General features: G+C 66.1%; 3 protein-coding genes across 5 annotated transcripts; 2 read left to right on the top strand and 1 right to left on the bottom strand.

Annotated features, from left to right (window-relative positions):
* Positions 1 to 394: 394 nt before the first annotated feature.
* SUV39H1 (SUV39H1 histone lysine methyltransferase) lies at positions 395 to 6847 on the top strand. The gene is made up of 6 exons (XM_069883100.1): positions 395 to 451; positions 1751 to 1896; positions 3250 to 3906; positions 4979 to 5125; positions 5216 to 5345; positions 6506 to 6847. Exons 1-6 carry the CDS (start codon positions 433 to 435, stop codon positions 6640 to 6642), a joined length of 1236 nt encoding a protein of 411 aa, XP_069739201.1. The 5' UTR covers positions 395 to 432; the 3' UTR covers positions 6643 to 6847.
* WDR13 (WD repeat domain 13) lies at positions 6485 to 16738 on the bottom strand. Of its 3 annotated transcripts, none has more exons than XM_069883097.1 (9): positions 16649 to 16738; positions 12596 to 12839; positions 11155 to 11240; positions 10913 to 11040; positions 9063 to 9370; positions 7673 to 7853; positions 7429 to 7570; positions 7205 to 7335; positions 6485 to 7118 (listed from the first exon to the last, which is right to left on the bottom strand). In XM_069883097.1, exons 1-9 carry the CDS (start codon positions 16687 to 16689, stop codon positions 6934 to 6936), a joined length of 1446 nt encoding a protein of 481 aa, XP_069739198.1. In that variant the 5' UTR covers positions 16690 to 16738; the 3' UTR covers positions 6485 to 6933. The 3 variants fall into 3 exon arrangements, with proteins under 3 accessions (XP_069739198.1, XP_069739200.1, XP_069739199.1); XM_069883099.1 differs by having other exon boundaries at positions 12596 to 12685; positions 16649 to 16692; XM_069883098.1 differs by lacking the exon at positions 11155 to 11240.
* Positions 16739 to 17598: 860 nt separating this feature from the next.
* On the top strand, positions 17599 to 23321 carry TAFAZZIN (tafazzin, phospholipid-lysophospholipid transacylase). Its single transcript, XM_069883101.1, has 10 exons — positions 17599 to 17747; positions 18191 to 18321; positions 19098 to 19143; positions 19253 to 19338; positions 19657 to 19721; positions 20150 to 20190; positions 20340 to 20402; positions 21747 to 21799; positions 22862 to 22939; positions 23026 to 23321. The coding sequence occupies exons 1-10, from the start codon at positions 17599 to 17601 to the stop codon at positions 23319 to 23321; spliced, it is 1008 nt and encodes a 335-aa protein (XP_069739202.1).
* Positions 23322 to 23348: the final 27 nt, after the last annotated feature.

The raw sequence follows: 23348 nt of genomic DNA, 5'->3' as shown, positions 1-23348 counted from the left end.
TGAGGGTTAAGGGGGGGGGGGGAAATGGGGTCATTGATAACCAATAAATCCTCAATAACAGCTTGCTAATGAGGGTTTAATGAGGGCGGGGGGGAATGGGGTCATTGATAACCAATAAATGCTCAATAATATCCACTAATGAGGGTTAATTAGTCCCCCGGACCCCCCTTTCTAACCTCATTTCGAGCCCCCGCGGCGGAGCGGCGCGCGCTCTATGCAAATGAGCCCCTGGGAGGGGGGCGTGGCTATGCAAATAAGCCAGGGAGACGCGCGCTCTATGCAAATGAGCCGTGAGAGGGGGGCGGGGCTAGGCGAGGTGACGTCATCGAGGGGGCGGGGGTTATGCAAATGAGGCCGGCGAGCGCGGGCGGAAGTGACGTCACGAGATAAAAAAAAGAAGCGGGGGGGGAAGAGGAAGAAAAAGCGGAGAAAATGGCGGAAAATTTAAAAGGTGCGCGGGGGGGGGGGGGGAATCGGGGGGCTCTGAGGGACCGGGGGGGGTCTGGATTTGAGGGGGGGTCTCGGTGTTAGGGGGGGAAGGGGCCGGGACACCTGGAACCGGGGGGGCTCGGGGTTTGGGGGGAGGAGGGGGGCCTAGAACTGGGGGGGGGGTTGGTAGTTGAGGGGGCGCCTGGGGGTTTTGGGGGGTTTAGTGGGTTTTGGGGGGGCCTGGGGGGGTTTTAGGGGGGTTTGGGGGTTGTTAGTGGGTTTTGGGGGGGGTTTAGTGGGTTTTGGGTTTTTTTTAGTGGGTTTTGCGGGGTGTCTGGGGGTTTTGGGGGTTTTAGGGGGTTTTGGGGAGGTGTCTGGGGGTTTGGGGAGGGTCTGAGGGTTTTGGGGGGGTGTCTTGGGTTTTGGGGGGTTTTAGTGGGTTTTGGGGGGTTTTAGTGGGTTTTGCGGGGGGTTTTGGGGGGGTCTGGGGGTTTTGGGGGGTGTCTGGGGGTTTTAGTGGGTTTTGGAAGGGGTTTTAGCGGGTTTTGGGGGTTTTAGTGGGTTTGGGGGGGGTGTCTGGGGGTTTTGGGGGGTTTTAGGGGGTTTTGGGGGGGTGTCTGGGGGTTTCGGTGCGGGTCTGGGGGTTCTGAGGGTTTTAGTGTGTTTTGGGGTGGTGTCTGGGGGTTTTTGGGGGTGTCTGGGGCTATGGGGGGGTGTCTGGGGGTTTTAGTGGGTTTTGGGGGGTGTCTGGGGCTATAGGGGGGTCTAGGGGTTCTGAGGGTTTTAGAGGGGGTGTCTGGGGGTTTTTGGGGGGGTCTGGGGCTATGGGGGTTTTAGAGGGTTATGGGGGGTGTCTGGGGGTTTCAGGGGGAGTCTGGGGGTTTTAGTGGGTTTTGGGGGGGGTCTGGGGGTTCTGAGGGTTTTAGTGGGTTTTGGGGGGGTGTCTGGGGGTTCTGGGGTTTTTAGCGGGTTTTGGGGGGGGTGTCTGGGAGTTTTAGGGGTTTTAGTGGGTTCTGGGGGGGTGTCTGGGGGTGTCTGGGGGTTTTAGTGGGTTTTGGGGGGGTGTCTGGGGGTTTTATTGGGTTCTGGGGGGGTGTCTGGGGGTTTTTGGGGGGGGTCTGGGGCTATGGGGGTTTTAGAGGGTTATGGGGGTTTTTGGGGGTTGTCTGGGGGGTGGATCTAGGGGGGTTGAGGGGGGTCTAGGGGCTACGAGGAGGGTCCGGGAGCGATCGGGGGGGGGGGGGGGGGGTGTCTGGTGGCTAACAGGGGGTCTGGGGATTTTGGGGGGGGGGGGTCTCATGCCCCTTTCCCCCCGTGCCAGGCTGCTGGGTGCCCTGTAAGTCGTCGTGGGCCGCGCTGCGGCGGCGCTGCCGCGAGCAGCACGTCTGGTGCCGGGCGCTCGGCGTCCCGCGGCGCAACCGCAGCGACTTCGAGGTGGAATATCTCTGCGACTACAAACGCGTCAGGGTGAGCGACCCCCCCAAAACCCTCCTAACCCCCCCCACAAACGGCTTCTGCCGCCCCCCAGATCCCACCAGAGCCCCCCCAGGCTGCCTCAAAGTCCCCCCAGACCCTGCTGGAATCCCTGCAACCCGACCCCTAGATCCCCTCGAACGCTCCAGATCCCCCCAGACCCCTCTCGGCCCAATGAGGTCGCCCCCAGATCCCCTCAAAGTCCCCCTAAACTCTCTGAGATGCCCCCTAGACCCACCTAAAACCCCTGGAGATCCCCCCCAGACCCACCTAAACCCCCTGAGATCCCCCAGACCCACCTAAAACCCCCGGAGATCCTCCCCAGATCCCTCTAAACCCCCAGAGATCCTCCCCAGACCCACCTAAACCCCAGAGATCCCCCCCAGATCCCTCTAAACCCCCTGAGGTCCTCCCCAGATCCCTCTAAACCCCCCTGAGGTCCCCCCAGACCCACCTAAACCCCCAGAGATGCCCCCCAGACCCACCTAAACCCCCAGAGATCCTCCCCAGACCCACCTAAAACCCCTTGAGATCCCCCCCAGATCCCTCTAAACCCCCTAAGCTCCCCCCCAGACCCACCTGAACCCCCTGAGCTCCCCCCCAGACCCACCTAAACCCCCAGAGATCCTCCCCAGACCCACCTAAACCCCTTGAGATCCTTCTAGATCCCTCTAAACCCCCAGAGATCCCCCCCAGACCCACCTGAACCCCCAGAGATCCCCCCCAGACCCACCTAACCCCCCTGAGATCCCCCAAGACCCACCTAAAACCCCTTGAGATCCTTCTAGATCCCTCTAAACCCCCTGAGCTCCCCCCCAGACCCACCTGAACCCCCAGAGCTCCCCCCCAGACCCACCTGAACCCCCTGAGCTCCCCCCCAGACCCACCTGAACCCCCTGAGCTCCCCCCCAGACCCACCTAAACCCCCTGAGCTCCCCCCCAGACCCACCTAAAGCCCCAGAGATCCCCCCCAGATCCCTCTAAACCCCCAGAGATCCCCCCCAGATCCCTCTAAACCCCCTGAGATCCCCCCCAGACCCACCTAAACCCCCTGAGCTCCCCCCCAGACCCACCTAAACCCCCTGACATCCCCCCCAGACCCACCTAAACCCCCTGAGCTCCCCCCCAGACCCACCTAAACCTCCTGAGCTCCCCCCCAGACCCACCTAAACCCCCTGAGCTCCCCCCAAGACCCACCTAAACCCCCAGAGCTCCCCCCCAGACCCACCTGAACCCCCTGAGCTCCCCCCCAGACCCACCTAAACCCCCAGAGCTCCCCCCCAGACCCACCTGAACCCCCTGAGCTCCCCCCCAGAACCCCCTGCGATCCCTCCTGCCCCCCCCCAGGACGAGGAGTTCTACCTGGTCAAGTGGCAGGGTTACCCGTCCTCGTCCAACACCTGGGAGCCCCGCAAGAACCTGCGTTGCCGCGGCCTCCTCAAGCAGCTCCACCAGGACCTGGCGCGCGTGCCGGGGGGTCCGGCGCGTCCCGGTCCTCGCGGCCTCCCGGCTCGAGCCGCTTCCTACTTGGTCCAAAAAGCCCAACAGCGCCAAGCGTTGCAGCGCTGGGAGCGCCTCCTCAACAGCACCCGCAGCCACCGGGGCCGCATCGTGGTGGAGAACGAGGTGGACCTCCACGGGCCTCCCCGGGACTTCGTTTACATTAACGAGTACAAGGTGGGCGCCGGCGTCAACCTGGTGCCGGTGGCGGCGGGCTGCGAGTGCGGCGACTGCTTGGCCGAGGCGGCCGGCGGCTGCTGTCCCGGCGCCTCCAGCAATAAGTTCGCCTACAACGAGGCCGGGCAGGTTTGCGTGCGCGCCGGGCTCCCCATCTACGAGTGCAACTCGCACTGCCGCTGCGGCGCCGACTGCCCCAACCGCGTGGTGCAGAGGGGGATCCGCTACGACCTCTGCATCTTCCGCACCAGCGACGGGCGCGGCTGGGGCGTCCGCACCCTCCAGCGCATCCGCAAGAACAGCTTCGTCATGGAGTACGTGGGGGAGGTGAGCGGCCTGGGGGGCAACGGGCTTCGGGAGCGCCAAATCGCCAGCTCAGAAGTCCACGCGGCCCCATCCAACGCTGACCCGCGGCCCTCAGCGCCTCGTCCGCCCGGCCCTCAAACCCTCCAGAGAAGGGGGTCAACCCCCTCCCTGTTCCAGGGCCCGATGACCCTTTCTATGAAACATTTTTTCTTGATGTCCAGCCTGACCCTCCCCTGGTGGAGCTTGAGGCCGTTCCCTCTCGGCCTGTCCCCTGTTTTTGGGGAGAAGAGCCCAGCTCCCTCCTCTCCACAACCTCCTCGCAGGGAAAGAGCAATGAGCTCCCCTCAGCCTCCTCTTCTCCAGGCTGAACCCCCCCAGCTCCCTCAAACTCGTTCTCCAGCCCCTTCCCCACCTTCGTTGCTCTTCTCTGGCCTCGCTCCAGAGCCTCAACATCCTCCTTGGGGTGAGGAGCCCACAACCGACCCCAGGATTCGAGTTTTGGCCTCACCAGAGGGAGAAGAACCTCCCTGGCCCTGCTGGCCACGCCGTTTCTGCTCCAAGCCAAGATGCCCTTGGCCTTCTTGGCCTCCTTGGCCCCCTGGGCCCCTGCTGGCTCCTGTTCCACCAACCCCCCCAGGTCCTTCTCCTCCAGGCAGTTTCCTCCAGGCCTCTCCTGGTCTGGAGCTGCTCAGGGTTGTTGAGCCCCAAGGGCAGGACGCGGCCTTTGGCCTCGTTAACCCTCATCCCGTTGGACTCGGCCCAGCACTCTGGATGGGGCTTAGAATCAATCCTAGAGTGACCAGGTTGGAAGAGACCCACTGGATCATCGAGTCCAACCGTTCCTATCAAAAAGAGCCGTCCCGGGGCTCTGGGTGGAACCAGGTGGGCTTCGAAGGCTCCTCCAGGCCAACCTCCGGGGTCCCTTCCAACCCAAAGACCAACCGCTCGGCTAACGGTTGAGTTTCTGCACCGTGAAGACCATTTAATCCATCGTGTTGAGGTGGGAGGTGGGTTGGAAGGCTCCGAGTTGGAACCCAAGGGGCTTTGAGGTCCCTTCCCACCCACGCGCTCGCGGTTTCACCCCCCCCCCCAGATCATCACGTCCGAGGAGGCCGAGCGCCGGGGCCAGGTCTACGACCGGCAAGGAGCCACCTACCTCTTCGACCTGGACTACGTGGAGGACGTTTACACCGTCGACGCCGCCCACTACGGCAACATCTCCCACTTCGTCAACCACAGCGTGAGCTCCCGGGGGGTCGGGGGGGGGGCTGCGTTTTGGGGGGGTCGGGGCGGTGCTTCTGGCGGGGGGCGGCTCCTGACCCCCCCGCAGTGCGACCCCAACCTCCAGGTGTACAACGTGTTCATCGAGAGCCTGGACGAGCGGCTGCCCCGCATCGCGCTCTTCGCCACCCGCCCCATCCGCGCCGGGGAGGAGCTCACCTTCGACTACAACATGCGCGGTAACGCCCCGCGGCCGCCCCACGGCACCCCACACACCCCACACCAGCCCCATTGCACCCCACGGCACCCCACAGCTGCCTCAGAGACCCCATGGCCGCCCCACGGCTGCCCCACTGCACCCCACAGCACCCCACACCAGCCCCATTGCACCCCACGGCTGCCCCAGACACCCCTCAGCTGCCCCACGGCCGCCCCACTGCACCCCACACCAGCCCCATTGCACCCCACGGCTGCCCCATACCCCCCATTTACTCCCTGGCAGCCCCATCACCCCCACCACCTGCCCCACGGCCGCCCCACGGCCACCCCACGGCCGCCCCACAGCACCCCACACCAGCCCCATTGCACCCCACGGCTGCCCCACGCACCCTATGGCCACCCCACACACCCCATGGCTGCCCCACGGCCGCCCCACTGCACCCCACACACCCCACACCAGCCTCACTGCACCCCACACCAGCCCCACGGCCGCCCCATTGCACCCCACACCAGCCCCATGGCCACCCCACACACCCCACAGCCGCCCCACACACCCCACACCAGCCCCATTGCACCCCATGGCTGCCCCACACATCCCAGAGCAGCCCCACTGCACCCCACGGCCGCCCCACACCAGCCCCATTGCACCCCACGACTGGCCCCCACACCCCACGGCCGCCCCACACCAGCCCCACTGCACCCCACAGCCACCCCACTGCACCCCGTGGCCGCCCCACTGCACCCCACACACCCCACACCAGCCCCACGGCCGCCCCCCACACCCCACAGCTGCCCCCCACGCCCCATGGCTGCCCCCACACCAGCCCTATTGCACCCCACAGCTGCCCCACACATCCCACGGCCGCCCCACTGCACCCCACGGCTGCCCCCCACACCCCAGAGCTGCCCCACGGCTGCCCCAGAGCAGCCCCACTGCACCCCACGGCAGCCCCACTGCACCCCACACACCCCACAACTGCCCCACACACCCCACGGCTGCCCCACTGCACCCCAGGGCTGCCCCCCACACCCCCCATTTACTCCCTGGCAGCCCCATCGCCCCCCCCGTGCCCCACATCAGCCCCATCGCCCCCCCCTGTGCCCCACATCAGCCCCATCGCCCCCCACATCAGCCCCATCACCCCCACCCCCGTGCCCCAGACGCCGTCTCTCCCCACAGTGGACCCGGTGGACGCCGAGAGCACGCGGATGGACTCCAACTTCGGGCTGTCGGGGGCGTCGTGCGGCTCCCCCCGTGCCCGGCGCCGCATCGAGTGCAAGTGCGGGGCGGCCGCCTGCCGCAAGTTCCTCTTTTGAGAACACGCCGCGCGCACGCACGCGTGGGCGCCCGCCGGGGCCACGTGTATGTGTGTGTGCGTGTGTCACACGGGGAGCGGCGGGGACACGCGCCCGGGGGCAATACAGGTGCTGGAGGACGAGACACGCGGCGTGTCGCATCCTGCTGGGGACGCAGGGGCCTCGCGGGTCGCCGCAAGGACACGCGTGTTGCCGGCGCACACGCGTGTTGCCACCACACGCGTCACCGGGGGCGCCTGAAGCCGCGCGGGGGCGTGTGGTGGCGTCGCACACGCGTGCCGCGGCGTGTCGTCAGGCGTGCTGGCGGCGCCAGACGATGACGGTGCCGGCGGCGTCGCTGGAGGCCAGGAGGCTCTCGTCGCAGTTGAAGGCGACGGCCAGCACGGCCGCCCCGTGGCCCGGCAGCGAGTTGAGCGCCGCCCGCGCCGCGCGCCCCACGTCGAAGAAGTGCACGCAGGCGTCCTCGCTGCCCGTCACTGCGGGGCACACGGAGCCGTAGTGACCCCCTGGCTGCCCCCCCACCCCGAGGTGTCCCCCCCGGCCCCGCTCCGGCCCCACGTACCCACGCAGGCGCCCTGGCGGAAGGACATGAGGGGGCAGAAGCAGCTGCGCAGCGGCTGCTGCCGGTGCCGCGTGGGGAAGCTTCGGCGCAGCCGCAGCCCCGGCGCGCCCGAGCCGGCCTCCTCCACCACCCTGGGGGGGGGAAGAAAAGACGCGGGGAGCCGTGGGGCCACGAGCTCTTGGGGGAGCAGCGAGCTCTTGGGGGGGGGGGCCGCCCCGCGCTACCTGAAGAGGAGGAGGCGGTCGGGGCAGGCGTTGACCAGCAGCGAGGGGTCGGGGGCCTCGCGGCTGGCCCAGGCGCGCGCCGAGAGCGAGGTGACCGAGCCCCCCGCCGCCACCACCACGCGCGACGCCTTCGTCAGGCGGCCTGCGGGGGGGAAAAGAGAGGGTCAGCGCCCCATCGCTGCGCCCCACGGCCACCCCGTAGCCCCCACGGCCACCCCCACGGCCACCCCCGCGCGGCTCGTACCGGTGCCCGGGTCGCAGAGGAAGGAGGAGACGGAGCCGCGGTCGTCGCCGGCCCAGAGGACGCGGCCGGCGGCGTCGAAGCAGAGCGCCAGGACCCTGCCCGGCAGCCGCCCGGTGCCGCCTCGCGCCGCCTTCCCCGTCGAGATGTTCACCACGCGCACCATGTGCCGCGCGCTGCCCACCTGGGGGGCGGAACGGAGGAGACGGGGGGGTGATCCCACGGCTCTGGGGTCCTGGGGGGCGACCCCACGGGGTCCTAGGGGTGGGATGTGGGGCAGAACAGGGGCTCCTGGGGGGCAATCCCATGGGTTTGGGGTCCTAGTGAGGTGGGAAGTGGGATGTGGGGCAGAACAAGGGGTTCTAGGGGTGCGCGGGGTGGGGCTGTGGGGCAGAACAGGGGCTCCTGGGGGACGTTCCCATGGGTTTGGGGTCCTAGGGATGCAGGAGATGGGGATGTGGGGCAGGACAGGGGGTCCTGGGGGTGTGGAAAGTGGGATGTGGGGCAGAACAGGGGCTCCTGGGGGGCGATCCCATGGGTTTGGGGTCCTAGGGATGCAGGGGGTGGGGATGTGGGGCAGAACAGGGGGTCCTGGGGGGTGGGATGTGGGGCAGGATGAAGGATACGGGGGGTGATCCCATGGGTATGAGGCCCTGGGGTCCTGGGGGGCGACCCCACGGGGTCCTAGGGGTGGGATGTGGGGCAGAACAGGGGCTCCTGGGGGGCGATCCCATGGGTTTGGGGCCCTAGTGGGGTGGGAAGTGGGATTTGGGGCAGAACAAGGGGTCCTAGGGGTGCGGGGGGTGGGGCTGTGGGGCAGAACAGGGGGTCCTGGGGGACGATCCCATGGGTTTGGGGTCCTAGGGGTGTAATGTGGGGCAGAACACGGGGTCCTGGGGGTGTCGGGGGTGCGGGATGAAGGATACGGGGGGTGATCCCACGGGGTCCTAGGGGTGAGATGTGGGGCAGAACAGGGGGTCCTGGGGGTGTGGGGGGTGGGATGTGGGGCAGGATGAAGGATATGGGGAGTGATCCCACGGGTCTGGGGTCCTGGGGGGTGACCCCATGGGGTCCTAGGGGTGGGATGTGGGGCAGAACAGGGGGTCCTGGGGGACAATCCCATGGGTTTGGGGTCCTAGGGACGCAGGGGGTGGGGATGTGGGGCAGAACAGGGGGTCCTGGGGGGCGATCCCATGGGTTTGGGGTCCTAGGGGTGTAATGTGGGGCAGGACAGGGGGTCCTGGGGGTGTGGAACGTGGGATGTGGGGCAGAACAGGGGGTCCTGGGGGGCGACCCCATGGGTTTGGGGTCCTGGGGGGCGATCCCCCGGGGTCCTAGGGACGTGGGGGGCCGGGCTGTGGGGCAGACGGGGGGTTCCGGGGGCGCCACTGACCACGGTGAGGTTGTTGTTGAGGGGCTGGAAGGCGCAGCAGAGCAGGGCGGCGCCGTCGGGGTCCGGCACGCGGCGGATGCAGCGCCCGTCGAGGGGCGCCCAGAGCCTCAGGGTCCCGTCCAGCGACGCCGACACCAGCACGTCGTTGGAGAGCGACCAGGCGAAGTCGGCCACGCCGCCCCCGTGGCCCCGCAGCACCCGCAGCACCGACGGCGGCCCCGGCGCCAGCCGGCACACCGAGATGGTGCCGTCCAGCGAGCAGCACGCCAGCAGGTGACGGTCGTCGTGGGCGAATTGCACCTTGGGCACTGCCCGGGGGGGACACGAGGATGGCGGGCGGCACCCAAAAGGAGCCCTCCGCGCCCCAAAAATGCTGTTTTCCCAGCCAAAAACAGCCCTCGCCCCGACAAAACGGCGTTTGTGCATCAAAAATGGACCTTTTCCCCACAAAAAGAGCCCTTTTCCTCCCCAAAAGGGCATCTGTGCACCAAAAATGGACCTTTTTCCCCAAAAAAAAGCCCTTTTCCTCCCCAAGATGGCATCTGTGCACCAAAAATGGACCTTTTTCCCCAAAAAAAAGCCCTTTTCCTCCCCAAAAGGGCATCTGTGCACCAAAAATGGACCTTTTTCCCACAAAAAGGGCCCTTTTCCTCCCCAAAACGGCATCTGTGCACCAAAAATGGACCTTTTTCGCACAAAAAAGGTCATTTTCCTCCCCAAAAGGGCATCTGTGCACCAAAAATGAACATTTTTCCCACAAAAAGTGTCCTTTTCCTCCCCAAAAGGGCATCTGTGCACCAAAAATGGAGCTTTTTCCCACAAAAAGGGTCCTTTTCCTCCCCAAAAGGGCATCTGTGCACCAAAAATGGACCTTTTTCCCACAAAAAGAGCCCTTTTCGTCCCCAAGATGGCATCTGGGCACCAAAAATGAACATTTTTCCCACAAAAAAGGGTCCTTTTCCTCCCCAAAAGGGCATCTGGGCACCAAAAATGAACATTTTTCCCACAAAAAGGGTCATTTTCCTCCCCAAAAGGGCATCTGTGCACCAAAAATGGACCTTTTCCCCACAAAAAAAGGCGTTTTCCTCCCCAAAAGGGCATCTGTGCACCAAAAATGAACATTTTTCTCACAAAAAGGGTCCTTTTCCTCCCCAAAAGGGCATCTGTGCACCAAAAATGGACCTTTTTCCCCCAAAAAAAGCCCTTTTCCTCCCCAAAAGGGCATCTGTGCACCAAAAATGGACCTTTTTCCCACAAAAAGAGCCCTTTTCGTCCCCAAAAGGGCATCTGTGCACCAAAAATAGACCTTTTTCCCCAAAAAAAAGCCCTTTTCCTCCTCAAAAGGGCATCTGGGCACCAAAAATGGACCTTTTTCCCACAAAAAGAGCCCTTTTCCTCCCCAAAAGGGCATCTGTGCACCAAAAATGAACATTTTTCCCACAAAAAGAGCCCTTTTCCTCCCCAAGATGGCATCTGGGCACCAAAAATGAACATTTTTCCCACAAAAAAAGGCGTTTTCCTCCCCAAAAGGACATCTGTGCACCAAAAATGGTCCTTTTCCCATCCAAAAATGACCCTTTTCCTGCCAAAAATGGCACCCGTGCATCAAAAATCACTATTTTTGCACCAAAAATCTCCTTCTCACACCCAAAACAGCGTCGGTGCTTGAAAAATGGCTCTTTCCCCACCCGAAAGGCCGTCTGGGCATCAACAACGGCCCTCGAACCTCCCAAACTGGTGGTTTTCTCCCCCAAACGCGACCTGTTGCCCCCCCCGATGCCCCTTTTCCCCTCCCAAAATGCCCCCCCCCCCCGAGTCCCAAACTGGGGGTGTTTCGCCCCGAAACGCACCGGCGTGGTCCCCGTGCTGGTCGAAGACGTGGAAGACGCCGGCGAAGGCGTAGTTCTCGCCCAGCGAGGTGTCTCCGGCCATGGCGCGGCTCGCCTGGGCCAGCGGCGTGGGCACCACCCCGGGGGCCCTGCCGCCAGTTACACCAGTAAGAGCCCCCCCAAACTGGGGAGCCCCCCCCCCCACAGCGGGGCCCTGAGACCACTCCGACCCCCCCCCCCCCCCCAAACGGGGAGCCCCTCACCTCTCGTCGGGGCCCCCGCGCGGAGCCCCCGAGTGCGACCCCCGGCTCAGCGAGCGCCGATGCCCCCGCGCCTCCTCCTCGAAATCCTGCGGGAGGCACAGAGCGAGGAGGGGGGGGGGGGGGTGGGGAACTGGGGACCCCCCCCCCCAGGAACCCCAAAAGGGCGCTGGGACCCCTCAGCCCCCCCTGAATGGGGGCCAGGACCCCCCCCACAGGGGTACTGAGATCCCTGGAGGAGGCTCTAGGACCGCCCCCCCAAAGGCCAGGACCCCCTAAATGGTGCAGGGACCCCCCCAAATTGGTACTCGGCCTGCTTAGACGTCTACTGGGACCCCCTAAATGTGTACCAGGACCCCCGAGATGGGCACTGCAGCCCCCAAAGGGGTTCCAGGACCCCCGAGACGGGGCCCAGGACCCCCCAGATGGGCACTGCAGCCCCCAGAGTGGTACCAGGACCCCCTAAATGTGTACCAGGACCCCCAAGATGGGCGCTGCAGGCCCTGAAGGGGTACCAGGACCCCCCAGATGGGGCCCAGGACCCCCGAGATGGGCACTGCAGCCCCCAAAGGGGTACCAGGACCCCCTAAATGTGTACCAGGACCCCCAAGATGGACGCTTCAGCCCCTGAAGGGGTTCCAGGACCCCCCAGACGGGGCCCAGGACCCTCGAGATGGGCGCTGCAGCCCCCAGAGGGGTACCAGGATCCCCTAAATGTGTACCAGGACCCCCGAGACGGGGCCCAGGACCCTCGAGATGGGCACTGCAGCCCCCAGAGTGGTACCAGGACCCCCTAAATGTGTACCAGGACCCCCAAGATGGGCGCTGCAGCCCCCAGAGGGGTACCAGGACCCCCTAAATGTGTACCAGGACCCCCGAGATGGGGCCCAGGACCCCCGAGATGGGCACTGCAGCCCCCGAAGGGTTACCAGGACCCCCTAAATGTGTACCAGGACCCCCCAGACGGGGCCCAGGACCCCCAAGATGGGCGCTGCAGCCCCCAGAGTGGTACCAGGACCCCCTAAATGTGTACCAGGACCCCCAAGATGGGCACTGCAGCCCCCAGAGGGGTACCAGGACCCCCTAAATGTGTACCAGGACCCCCAAGATGGACGCTTCAGCCCCTGAAGGGGTACCAGGACCCCCCAGATGGGGCCCAGGACCCCCCAGAGGGGTGCTGCAGCCCCTGAAGGGTTACCAGGACCCCCTAAATGTGTACCAGGACCCCTGAGATGGGTGCTGCAGCCCCCGAAAGGGTACCAGGATCCCCTAAATGTGTACCAGGACCCCCCAGACGGGGCCCAGGACCCCCGAGATGGGCACTGCAGCCCCCAAAGGGGTACCAGGACCCCCTAAATGTGTACCAGGACCCCCCAGATGGGCGCTGCAGCCCCTGAAGGGGTTCCAGGACCCCCGAGACGGGGTCCGGGCCCCTCCCGCGTACCTCCATGCGGTCGAGCGTGGTGCGGCTGGCCCTCAGGGCGCTGCTGCTGTGGGCCCGGCAGCTGCTCTGCTCCGAGAGGGCCCCGTAGCGCTGGGCCAGCAGGCGGGCGCGGAGCCGCAGGTACCAGCGCCGCGTGGCCCCCTCCAGCGCCCCGGCCTGCGCCTGCTCCCGCAGCAGCTGGCTCCGGCGGCGGACGTACTGCGTGCGGAACTGCGGCCACCGCGGCGTGCGGTACGCGGCGTACCTGGGGGGACAGAGAGAGGGGGGGACACGGGCAGCGGCACCCCAAGGGAAAGGGCTCGGGGGGTCTGGGTCTGCCCTAAAGGGCTCTGGGGGTCAGGATGTGTCCCCAAAGGGCTTTAGGGGTCAGGATGTGTCCCCAAAGGGCTTTAGGGGTCAGGATGTGTCCCCGAAGGGCTCTGGGGGGTCACAACGTGTCTCCGAAGGGCTCTAGGGGGTCAGGATGTGTCCCCAAAGGGCTTTAGGGGTCAGAATGTGTCCCCAAAGGGCTCTGGGGGGTCACAATGTGTCTCCGAAGGGCTCTGGGGGGTCAGGATGTGTCCCCAAAGGGCTCTAGGGGGTCAGAACGTGTCCCTAAAGGGCTTTAGGGGGTCAGGATGTGTCCCCAAAGGGCTCTGGGGGGTCACAATGTGTCTCCGAAGGGCTCTGGGGGTCAGGATGCACCCCAGGGGGCTCTGGATCCCTCTCCAAAGGGCTCTGGGGGTCAGGATGTGTCCCCAAAGGGCTTTAGGGGTCAGGATGTGTCCCCAAAGGGCTCTGGGGGGTCACAATGTGTCTCCGAAGGGCTCTGGGGGTCAGGATGCACCCCAGGGGGCTCTGGATCCCTCCCCAAAGGGCTCTGGGGGTCAGGATGAGTCCCCAAAGGGCTCTGGGGGTCAGGATGTGTCCCCGAAGGGGCTCTGGGGGTTAAGATCCGCCCCCAAAGGGCTCTGGGGGTCAGGATCCGCCCCAAGGGGCTCTAGATACCCCTCCAAAGGGCTTTAGGGGTCAGGATGCGTCCCCAAAGGGCTCTGGGGGGTCACAACGTGTCTCCGAAGGGCTCTGGGGGTCAGGATGTGTCCCCAAAGGGCTTTAGGGGTCAGGATGTGTCCCCAAAGGGCTCTGGGGGTCAGGATGTGTCCCCAAAGGGCTCTGGGGGTCAGGATGTGTCCCCGAAGGGCTTTAGGGGTCAGGATGTGTCCCCGAAGGGCTCTGGGGGTCAGGATGTGTCTCCGAAGGGCTCTGGGGGTCAGGATGCACCCCAGGGGGCTCTGAATCCCTCCCCAAAGGGCTCTGGGGGTCAGGATGTGTCCCTGAAAGGGCTCTGGGGGTTAAGATCCGCCCCCAAAGGGCTCTGGGGGTCAGGATCCGCCCCAAGGGGCTCTAGATACCCCTCCAAAGGGCTCTGGGGGTCAGGATGCGTCCCCAAAGGGCTCCGGGGGTCAGGATGTGTCCCCAAAGGGCTCTGGGGGTCACAATGTGTCTCCGAAGGGCTCTGGGGGTCAGGATGCACCCCAGGGGGCTCTGGATCCCTCCCCAAAGGGCTCTGGGGGTCAGGATGTGTCCCCGAAGGGCTTTAGGGGTCAGGATGTGTCCCCAAAGGGCTCTGGGGGTCAGGATGTGTCCCCGAAGGGGCTCTGGGGGTTAAGATCCGCCCCCAAAAAGGGCTCTGGAGGTCAGGATCCGCCCCAAGGGGCTCTGGATACCCCTCCAAAGGGCTCCGGGGGTCAGGATGCGTCCCCAAAGGGCTTTAGGGGTCAGGATGTGTCCCCAAAGGGCTCTGGGGGTCAGGATGCACCCCAGGGGGCTCTGGATCCCTCCCCAAAGGGCTCTGGGGGTCAGGATGTGTCCCCAAAGGACTCTGGGGGGTCACAATGTGTCTCCGAAGGGCTCTGGGGATCAGGATGCACCCCAGGGGGCTCTGAATCCCTCCCCAAAGGGCTCTAGGGGTCAGGATCTGCCCCAAGGGGCTCTGGATACCCCTCCAAAGGGCTCCGGGGGTCAGGATGTGTCCCTGAAGGGCTTTAGGGGTCAGGATGTGTCCCCAAAGGGCTCTGGGGGGTCACAATGTGTCTCCGAAGGGCTCTGGGGGTCAGGATGCACCCCAGGGGACTCTGGATCCCTCCCCAAAGGGCTCTGGGGGTCAGGATGTGTCCCCGAAGGGGCTCTGGGGGTTAAGATCCGCCCCCAAAGGGCTCTGGGGGTCAGGATCCGCCCCAAGGGGCTCTAGATACCCCTCCAAAGGGCTTTAGGGGTCAGGATGCGTCCCCAAAGGGCTCTGGGGGGTCACAACGTGTCTCCGAAGGGCTCTGGGGGTCAGGATGTGTCCCCAAAGGGCTTTAGGGGTCAGGATGTGTCCCCAAAGGGCTCTGGGGGTCAGAATGTGTCCCCAAAGGGCTCTAGGGGGTCACAACATGTCTCTGAAGGGCTCTAGGGGGTCAGCACGTGTCCCCAAAGGGCTTTAGGGGTCAGGATGTGTCCCCAAAGGGCTCTGGGGGTCACAATGTGTCTCCGAAGGGCTCTGGGGGTCACAACGTGTCTCCGAAGGGCTCTAGGGGGTCAGGATGTGTCCCCAAAGGGCTTTAGGGGTCAGAATGTGTCCCCAAAGGGCTCTGGGGGTCACAACGTGTCTCTGAAGGGCTCTAGGGGGTCAGGATGTGTCCCCAAAGGGCTTTAGGGGTCAGGATGCATCCCCAAAGGGCTCTGGGGGTCACAATGAGTCTCCGAAGGGCTCTGGGGGTCAGGATGTGTCCCCAAAGGGCTCTGGGGGGTCACAACGTGTCTCCGAAGGGCTCTGGGGGTCAGGATGCACCCCAGGGGGCTCTGAATCCCTCCCCAAAGGGCTCTGGGGGTCAGGATGAGTCTCCGAAGGGCTCTGGGGGTCAGGATGTGTCCCCAAAGGGCTCCGGGGGTCAGGATGTGTCCCCAAAGGGCTCTGGGGGGTCACAATGTGTCTCCGAAGGGCTCTGGGGATCAGGATGCACCCCAGGGGGCTCTGAATCCCTCCCCAAAGGGCTCTGGGGGTCAGGATGAGTCCCCAAAGGGCTCTGGGGGTCAGGATCCGCCCCAAGGGGCTCTAGATACCCCTCCAAAGGGCTTTAGGGGTCAGGATGCGTCCCCAAAGGGCTCTGGGGGGTCACAATGTGTCTCCGAAGGGCTCTGGGGGTCAGGATGTGTCCCCAAAGGGCTTTAGGGGTCAGGATGCGTCCCCAAAGGGCTCTGGGGGTCACAATGTGTCTCCGAAGGGCTCTGGGGGGTCACAATGTGTCTCCGAAGGGCTCTGGATCCCTCCCCAAAGGGCTCAGGGGGTCAGGATCCGCCCCAAGGGGCTCTGGATACCCCTCCATAGGGCTCCGGGGGTCAGGATGTGTCCCCGAAAGGCTCTGGGGGGTCACAATGTGTCTCCGAAGGGCTCTGGGGGTCAGGATGCACCCCAGGGGGCTCTGAATCCCTCCCCAAAGGGCTCTGGGGGTCAGGATGTGTCCCCAAAGGGCTCTGGGGGTCAGGATCCGCCCCAAGGGGCTCTAGATACCCCTCCAAAGGGCTTTAGGGGTCAGGATGCGTCCCCAAAGGGCTCTGGGGGGTCACAACATGTCTCCGAAGGGCTCTAGGGGGTCAGCACGTCCCCAAAGGGCTTTAGGGGTCAGAATGTGTCCCCAAAGGGCTCTGGGGGTCACAATGTGTCTCCGAAGGGCTCTGGGGGTCAGGATGCACCCCAGGGGGCTCTGGATCCCTCCCCAAAGGGCTCTGGGGGTCAGGATGCACCCCAGGGGGCTCTGGATCCCTCCCCAAAGGGCTCTGGGGGTCAGGATGTGTCCCCGAAGGGCTTTAGGGGTCAGGATGTGTCCCCAAAGGGCTCTGGGGGTCAGGATGTGTCCCCGAAGGGGCTCTGGGGGTTAAGATCCGCCCCCAAAAAGGGCTCTGGAGGTCAGGATCCGCCCCAAGGGGCTCTGGATACCCCTCCAAAGGGCTCCGGGGGTCAGGATGCGTCCCCAAAGGGCTTTAGGGGTCAGGATGTGTCCCCAAAGGGCTCTCGGGGCCCCCAGGACTCACCTGGCATCCACGGCGAGGACCTGCTGCCACACGGCCGCCATGGCGGGGGGGCTGGGGGGCCCGGGGGGGGGGTCCTTGTGGGGAAGGGGCGATCGGTGTGTGTGGGGGGGGGGGCGAGTCCTTAAGGGAAAAGGGGGGATTTGAGGGGAGCTCTGTGGCGGGGAGGGGGCGTTTAGGGGGGATCTGGGGGGGCTGGAGGAGGAGGATCTTCTGGAGGGGGGCGGTGGTCCCGGGGAGGGGGGGGGATCCCCTGAAGGGGAAACCTGGGGGGGGGTGGGGTCGCTAGGGGGAAGGGGGGATCGGGAGGGGGTTTAGGAGGGGTGGGGGGTGTCTCTGGGGGCCGGGGGGGGGTCCTGGGCCCCTCGGGAGGGGCCGGATCGGGCCCGGGGTCCCCGCGCCGCCGCCTCTGGACAAGATGGCGGCGCGCGTCGCCTGGGTGACGGGGGGTGTCGCGCTGTGACCCCAGGGGGCTGCGCGCTTTACGGCTGCGTTCGCAAAATGACAGCGCGCGTCGCCCAGGTGACGGCGGGGGGGGAGTGTCGCGCTTCGCCTCCAGGGCGCTGCGCGCTTTACGGCTACATTCGCGCGTCGCCCGGGGTGACGGCGAGGAGGGGAGTGTCGCGCTGTGACCCCAGGGCGCTGCGCGCTTTACGGCTGCGTTCGCGACGCTTTACGGCGGCAGCGGGCCGGGACGAGGGGGGCTCTCCGTTCCCCCCCCCCTCCTCGTCGAAGCGCCCCCCCCGGGCCCCTTTTACCCCCTTTCCCCCCCTCTTTCCCCCTTTGTGACCTCCCCCCGGGCCCCCTCAGCCCCATTCCTGCCCCCCTTACCCCCCCGCCCCCCTTAACCCCCTTTCTCCCCCTCCATTTACCCCCCGTCCCTCCTTTACCCCCTTGTTTTGCCCCCCCCCCTTATTTTTTGCCCCCCCCCCCCCCCCCCCCGCGATGCGGCGATGCCGCTGCCGGTGCCGTGGCCGTTCCCCCCCTCGGAGCCCCCCCTGCCCTGGGCTCTCGCCAGCCGCCTGGTCACCGGGCTGGTGGGCACCTACAGCCGCGTGTGGACCCGTGAGTCGAGCCGGGGGGGGCACCTACAGCCCCGTTGGTTACCCCCCACCCCGATGATTTGCCCCCCCAGGGCACCCAAACCGCCTGCGGGGTGATGGAGGGGGGGGGTTTAGGGGGTATTCCTGGAGGTCGGGGGGTACAGTTGGGTCTGGGGGGGCTCTGGGTGTCCTCCCCCTATTTTTTTGCCCCCCCTCCCCCATTTATTTGCCCACTCTCCTATTTATTTGCCCCCTCCCCCATTTATTTGTCTCTTCTCCTATTTATTTGTCTCCCTCCCCATTTATTTGCCCCCTCCCCCATTTATTTGCCTCCTCCCCCATTTATTTTCCCCCTCCCCATTGATTTTTCCCCCTCCCCATTGATTTGCCCCCCATCCTTATTGATTTGCCCTCCTCCCCCATTTATTTGCCGCCTCCCCTATATGTTTGTCTTCTCTCCTATTTATTTGCCCCCTTCCCTTATTTATTTGCCCCCCCCCAGGGTACTTGAACCGGCTGCGGGGTGCACAACGCGGCCGTGCTGCACGCGCTGGTGGAGGGGAGGGGGGCCGCGCACCCCCCTGCTCACCATCGCCAACCACCAGTCCTGCATGGACGACCCTCACCTCTGGGGTGAGGGGGGCAACTGGGAGCACTGGGAGGGGCTGGAGGCACTGAGGGGTACTGGGAGGGCAATGGGAGGGGGCAAAAGGAGGGTGGTGGGGACTGGGAGGCACTGGGAGACACTGGGAGGGACTCGGGGGCGCTGGGGGGGGGCACTGGAGTGGACTAGGGAGCATTGGGAGGCACTGGGAGGGACTGGGAGGAACGTGAGGGCACTGGGGGGCACTGGGAGGGACCTGGGGGGCACTGGGAGGGACCTGGGGGGCACTGGGAGGGACCTGGGGGGCTCTGGGATGGACTGGGGGGCTCTGGGATGGACTGGGGGGCACTGGGAGGGACCTGGGGGGCACTGGAGGGACCTGGGGGGCACTGGGATGGACTGGGAGGAACTGGGAGGGACCTGGGGGTCACTGGGATGGACTGGGGGGCACTGGAGGGACCTGGGGGGCACTGGGAGGGACCTGGGGGTCACTGGGATGGACTGGGGGGCACTGGGAGGGACCTGGGGGGCACTGGGATGGACCTGGGGGTCACTGGGATGGACTGGGGGGCACTGGGAGGGACCTGGGGGGCACTGGGATGGACTGGGGGGCACTGGGAGGGACCTGGGGGGCACTGGGAGGGCTGGAGGGGACTGGGGAGGGCAAATGGGTGGCGACTGGGAGGGACTGGGGGGGTCAAAAGGGGTCTGGGGAGATGGGGGTGTGACTGGGGGGGACTGGGAGGCACTGGGGGGGGCAGAGGGTGCCCCCCCCCCCCCCCCCATTTCCCCCCTTCCCCCCCAGGTTCGTTGAAGCTGCGACATGTGTGGAACCTGGAGAAGATGCGGTGGTGAGCGGGGTGGGGGAACTGGGAGCAGGCGGAAGGAACTGGGAGGGACTGGGAAGCAGTGGGGGGGGGCGCGGCTGGGGGTCTGATCCCACCCCCCGGCCCACCCCAGGACCCCCACGGCCGCCGACATCTGCTTCACCCGCCAGCTGCACTCCCGGTTCTTCAGCCTGGGGCGCTGCGTCCCAGTTTGCCGCGTGAGGGGACTGGGAGCGACTGGGAGGGGCTGGGGGGTGACTGGGAAGGGGTTGGGAGGGACTGGGAGGGACTGGGAGGCACTGGGAGGGACTGGAGGGATGGGAAGGGACGGGGAGGGACTGGGAGGGACTGGGAGGGACTGGGGGGGGACTGGGGGGGGACTGGGAGGGGACTGGGAGGGACTGGGAGGGACTGGGAGGGGCCGCTGCGTCCCAGTTTGTCCCAGTGAGGGGACTGGGAGGGGCTGGGGGGCGCTCCCCAGTCCATACTGGGGGGCTCCCAGCGCTGAACTGGTGCGCAGGGGACGGCGTCTACCAGCGCGGGATGGATTTCATCCTGGAGAAGCTCAACCAGGGGGAGTGGGGTGCACGTCTTCCCCGAGGGTACTGGGAGCACTGGGAGGGGGCTGGGGGGGTGGAGATGGGAGGGCTGGAGGGAACTGGAGGACTGGGAGGAGACTGGAAACGCGGCGAGGTGGTTGGTTGAAGGAGACTGGGCACTGGGAGGGCGCTGGGAGGCACTGGGAGGCACTGGGAGGGCACTGGGAGGGCACTGGGAGGCACTGGGAGGCACTGGGAGGGGACTGGGAGGGGACTGGGAGGCACTGGGAGGGCACTGGAGGGCACTGGGAGGGCACTGGGAGGCACTGGAGGGGCACTGGGGGGCACTGGAGGACTGGGAGGGACTGGGAGGGACTGGGAGGGCACTGGGAGGGCACTGGGTCGAGGGGCACTGGAGGCCTGGGAGGGGACTGGGAGGCACTGGGAGGCACTGGGAGGGCACTGGGAGTACTGGGAGCTCTCCCCCCCAGGTAAGTGATGCTGGACCAGGAGAGCGTGCGCTTCAAGTGGGGTGAGAGCCTGGCTACCAACCGCCCCCGGGTGGCTACTAACTCCCCTGACCCCCCCCCAGTGGCCACTGACACCCCCCTCCCCCCCCCAGTGGCCACTCCCTCCCCCTCAGTGGCCACTCCCCCCCCCTCAGTGGTCACTTGCCCGCAGGCATCGGGCGGCTCCTGGCCGAGTGCAGCCTCGACCCCATCGTCCTCCCGCTCTGGCACGGGGGTGAGTGAGGGGCAGTGGCCACTTAGGAGGGGTTGGTGGCCACTTGGGGGGCTGAAGACGGGGCTAGTGGCCACTTAGGAGGGGTTGGTGGCCAGCTGGGGGGCTGGAGATGGGGCTAGTGGCCACTTAGGAGGGGTTGGTGGCCACTGGGGGGCTGGAGACGGGGCTAGTGGCCACTTAGGAGGAGTTGGTGACCACTTGGGGGGCTGGAGACGGGGCTAGTGGCATTAGGAGGGGTTGGTGACCACTTGGGGGGGCTGGAGACGGGGCTAGTGGCCACTTAGGAGGGGTTGGTGACCACTTGGGGGGGCTGGAGACGGGGCTAGTGGCCACTTAGGAGGGGTTGGTGGCCACTTGGGGGCTGGAGACGGGGCTAGTGGCCACTTAGGAGGGGTTGGTGGCCACTTGGGGGGCTGGAGACGGGGCTAGTGGCCACTTAGGAGGGGTTGGTGGCCACTTGGGGGGCTGGAGATGGGGCTAGTGGCCACTTAGGAGGGGTTGGTGGCCACTTGGGGGGCTGAAGATGGGGCTAGTGGCCACTTAGGAGGGGTTGGTGGCCAGCTGGGGGGCTGGAGATGGGCTAGTGGCCACTTAGGAGGGGTTGGTGGCCACTTGGGGGGCTGGAGACGGGGCTAGTGGCCACTTAGGAGGGGTTGGTGGCCACTTGGGGGCTGGAGATGGGCTAGTGGCCACTTAGGAGGGGTTGGTGGCCACTTGGGGGCTGAAGATGGGGCTAGTGGCCACTTAGGAGGGGTTGGTGGCCAGCTGGGGGGCTGGAGATGGGGCTAGTGGCCACTTAGGAGGGGTTGGTGGCCACCTGGGGGGCTGGAGACGGGGCTAGTGGCCACTTAGGAGGGGTTGGTGGCCACTTGGGGGGCTGGAGATGGGGCTAGTGGCCACTTAGGAGGGGTTGGTGGCCACTGGGGGGCTGAAGATGGGGCTAGTGGCCACTTAGGGAGGGGGTTGGTGACCACTTGGGGGGCTGGAGACGGGGGCTAGTGGCCACTTAGGAGGGGTTGGTGGCCACTTGGGGGGCTGGAGACGGGGCTAGTGGCCACTTAGGAGGGGTTGGTGGCCACTTGGGGGGCTGGGAGATGGGGGCTAGTGGCCACTTAGGAGGGGTTGGTGGCCACTTGGGGGGCTGGAGACGGGGCTAGTGGCTTAGGAGGGGTTGGTGGCCACTTGGGGGGCTGGAGACGGGCGTAGTGGCCACTTAGGAGGGGTTGGTGACCACTTGGGGGGCTGGAGACGGGGCTAGTGGCCACTTAGGAGGGGTTGGTGGCCACTCGGGGGGGGCAGTTGTGGGTCCTGCCCCCCCCCCACGGTTCCCCCTGCTGCCCCCAGGGCTGAACGAGGTCCTGCCCAACAACCCCCCGTACATCCCGCGTGTGGGGCAGGTGAGTGGGGGGGGGGGCAGCTGGGGGGCAGGTAATGGGGCAGATGGGGGGCAGGTGAGCATATGGGGGCAGCTGAGCGCAGGTGGGGGGCAGTTATGGGGCTGGAGGGGCAGTTGAGTGCAGATAGGGGGCAGGGGGGCAGGTAGTGGGGCAGATGGGGGGCAGGTGAATGAGATGTGGGGCAGGTGAGCATATGGGGGGCAGTTGAGTGCAGATGGGGGGCAGGTAGTGGGCAGATGGGGGGCAGGTGAGCATATAGGGGGCATTGAGTGCAGATGGGGGCAGGTAGTGGGGCGGGGGGCAGGTAAATGCAGATGGGGGGCAGCTGAGTGCAGATGGGGGGCAGTTGTGGGCTGGGGTGCAGCTGTGGGGCAGGGGGGGCAGGTAGTGGGGCAGATGAGCATATGGGGGCAGTTGAGTGCAGTTGGGGGGGCAGCTGTGGGGCGGGGGGGCGTTGAGTGTAGATAGGGGGCAGGTAGTGGGGCAGGGGGCAGGTAGTGGGGCAGATGGGGGGCAGGTGAGCATATGGGGGCAGCTGAGCGCAGGTGGGGGGCAGTTATGGGGCTGGGGGGGCAGTTGAGTGCAGATAGGGGGCAGTTATGGGGCGGGGGGCAGGTAGTGGGGCAGCTGTGGGCAGGGGGGCAGGTAGTGGGGTAGGTAGTGGGGCAGATGAGCATATGGGGGGCAGTTGAGTGCAGATGGGGGCCAGGTAGTGGGGCAGATGGGGGGTAGGTGAACATATAAGGGGCAGCTGAACGCAGGTGGGGGGCAGTGTGGGGCGGGGGGGCAGTTGAGTGCAGATAGGGGGCAGTTATGGGGCAGGGGGGCAGGTAGTGGGGCAGATGGGGGCAGGTGAACATATGGGGGGCAGGTGAGTGCAGATGGGAGGCAGCTGGGGGCAGGGGGGGCAGGTAGTGTGGGCAGATGGGGGGCAGGTGAGCATATAGGGGGCAATTGAGTGCAGATGGGGGGCAGTTATGGGGCAGTGGGGGCAGTTATGGGGGCAGGGGGGGGCAGTTATGGGGCAGGGGGGGGGCCACTGACCGGCTGCCCCCCCCCCAGCGCATCACGGTGGTCGTGGGTCGCCCGTTCAGCGTCCGAGCCCTCCGCGAGCGTCTCCGCGCCGAGGGGGCGCCCGCCGTGAGTACTTGGGGGGCCCCCCCCGAGCCCCCCCTAACCCCGAACCCCCCCCCCCAACCTCACCCCCCGCGGCGTCTGCCCCACAGACCGAGACCCGCAAGGCGCTGACGGACTTCGTGCAGCGAGAGTTCGAGGCGCTGCGGAGCCGAGCTCGCGTCCTGCACGCGGGCTCGTAGCGCGGGGGGCGCCCCACAACGCGGGGAACCCCCCCCCAACACCCCCTTTTCCCCCCCCCCCCCGACACCCCCTTTCCTCACCCCCACCCCCCCGCATCGCGCCAGTAAAGCAGCTGGAACGCGGAACCCGCCTGAACCCCGCGGCTTTATTGAAGAAGCTTTATCTGGGGTGCGTCAGGACCCCCCCCGCCCCCCCAAAAAACTGAGGGGGTGTCCCTCCCCCCAAAAAATGG

The sequence above is a fragment of the Phaenicophaeus curvirostris genome, unplaced genomic scaffold (assembly GCF_032191515.1).
Source record: "Phaenicophaeus curvirostris isolate KB17595 unplaced genomic scaffold, BPBGC_Pcur_1.0 scaffold_565, whole genome shotgun sequence".
Lineage (NCBI taxonomy): Eukaryota > Metazoa > Chordata > Aves > Cuculiformes > Cuculidae > Phaenicophaeus > Phaenicophaeus curvirostris.
This window is presented reverse-complemented; position numbering and strand designations above follow the sequence as displayed.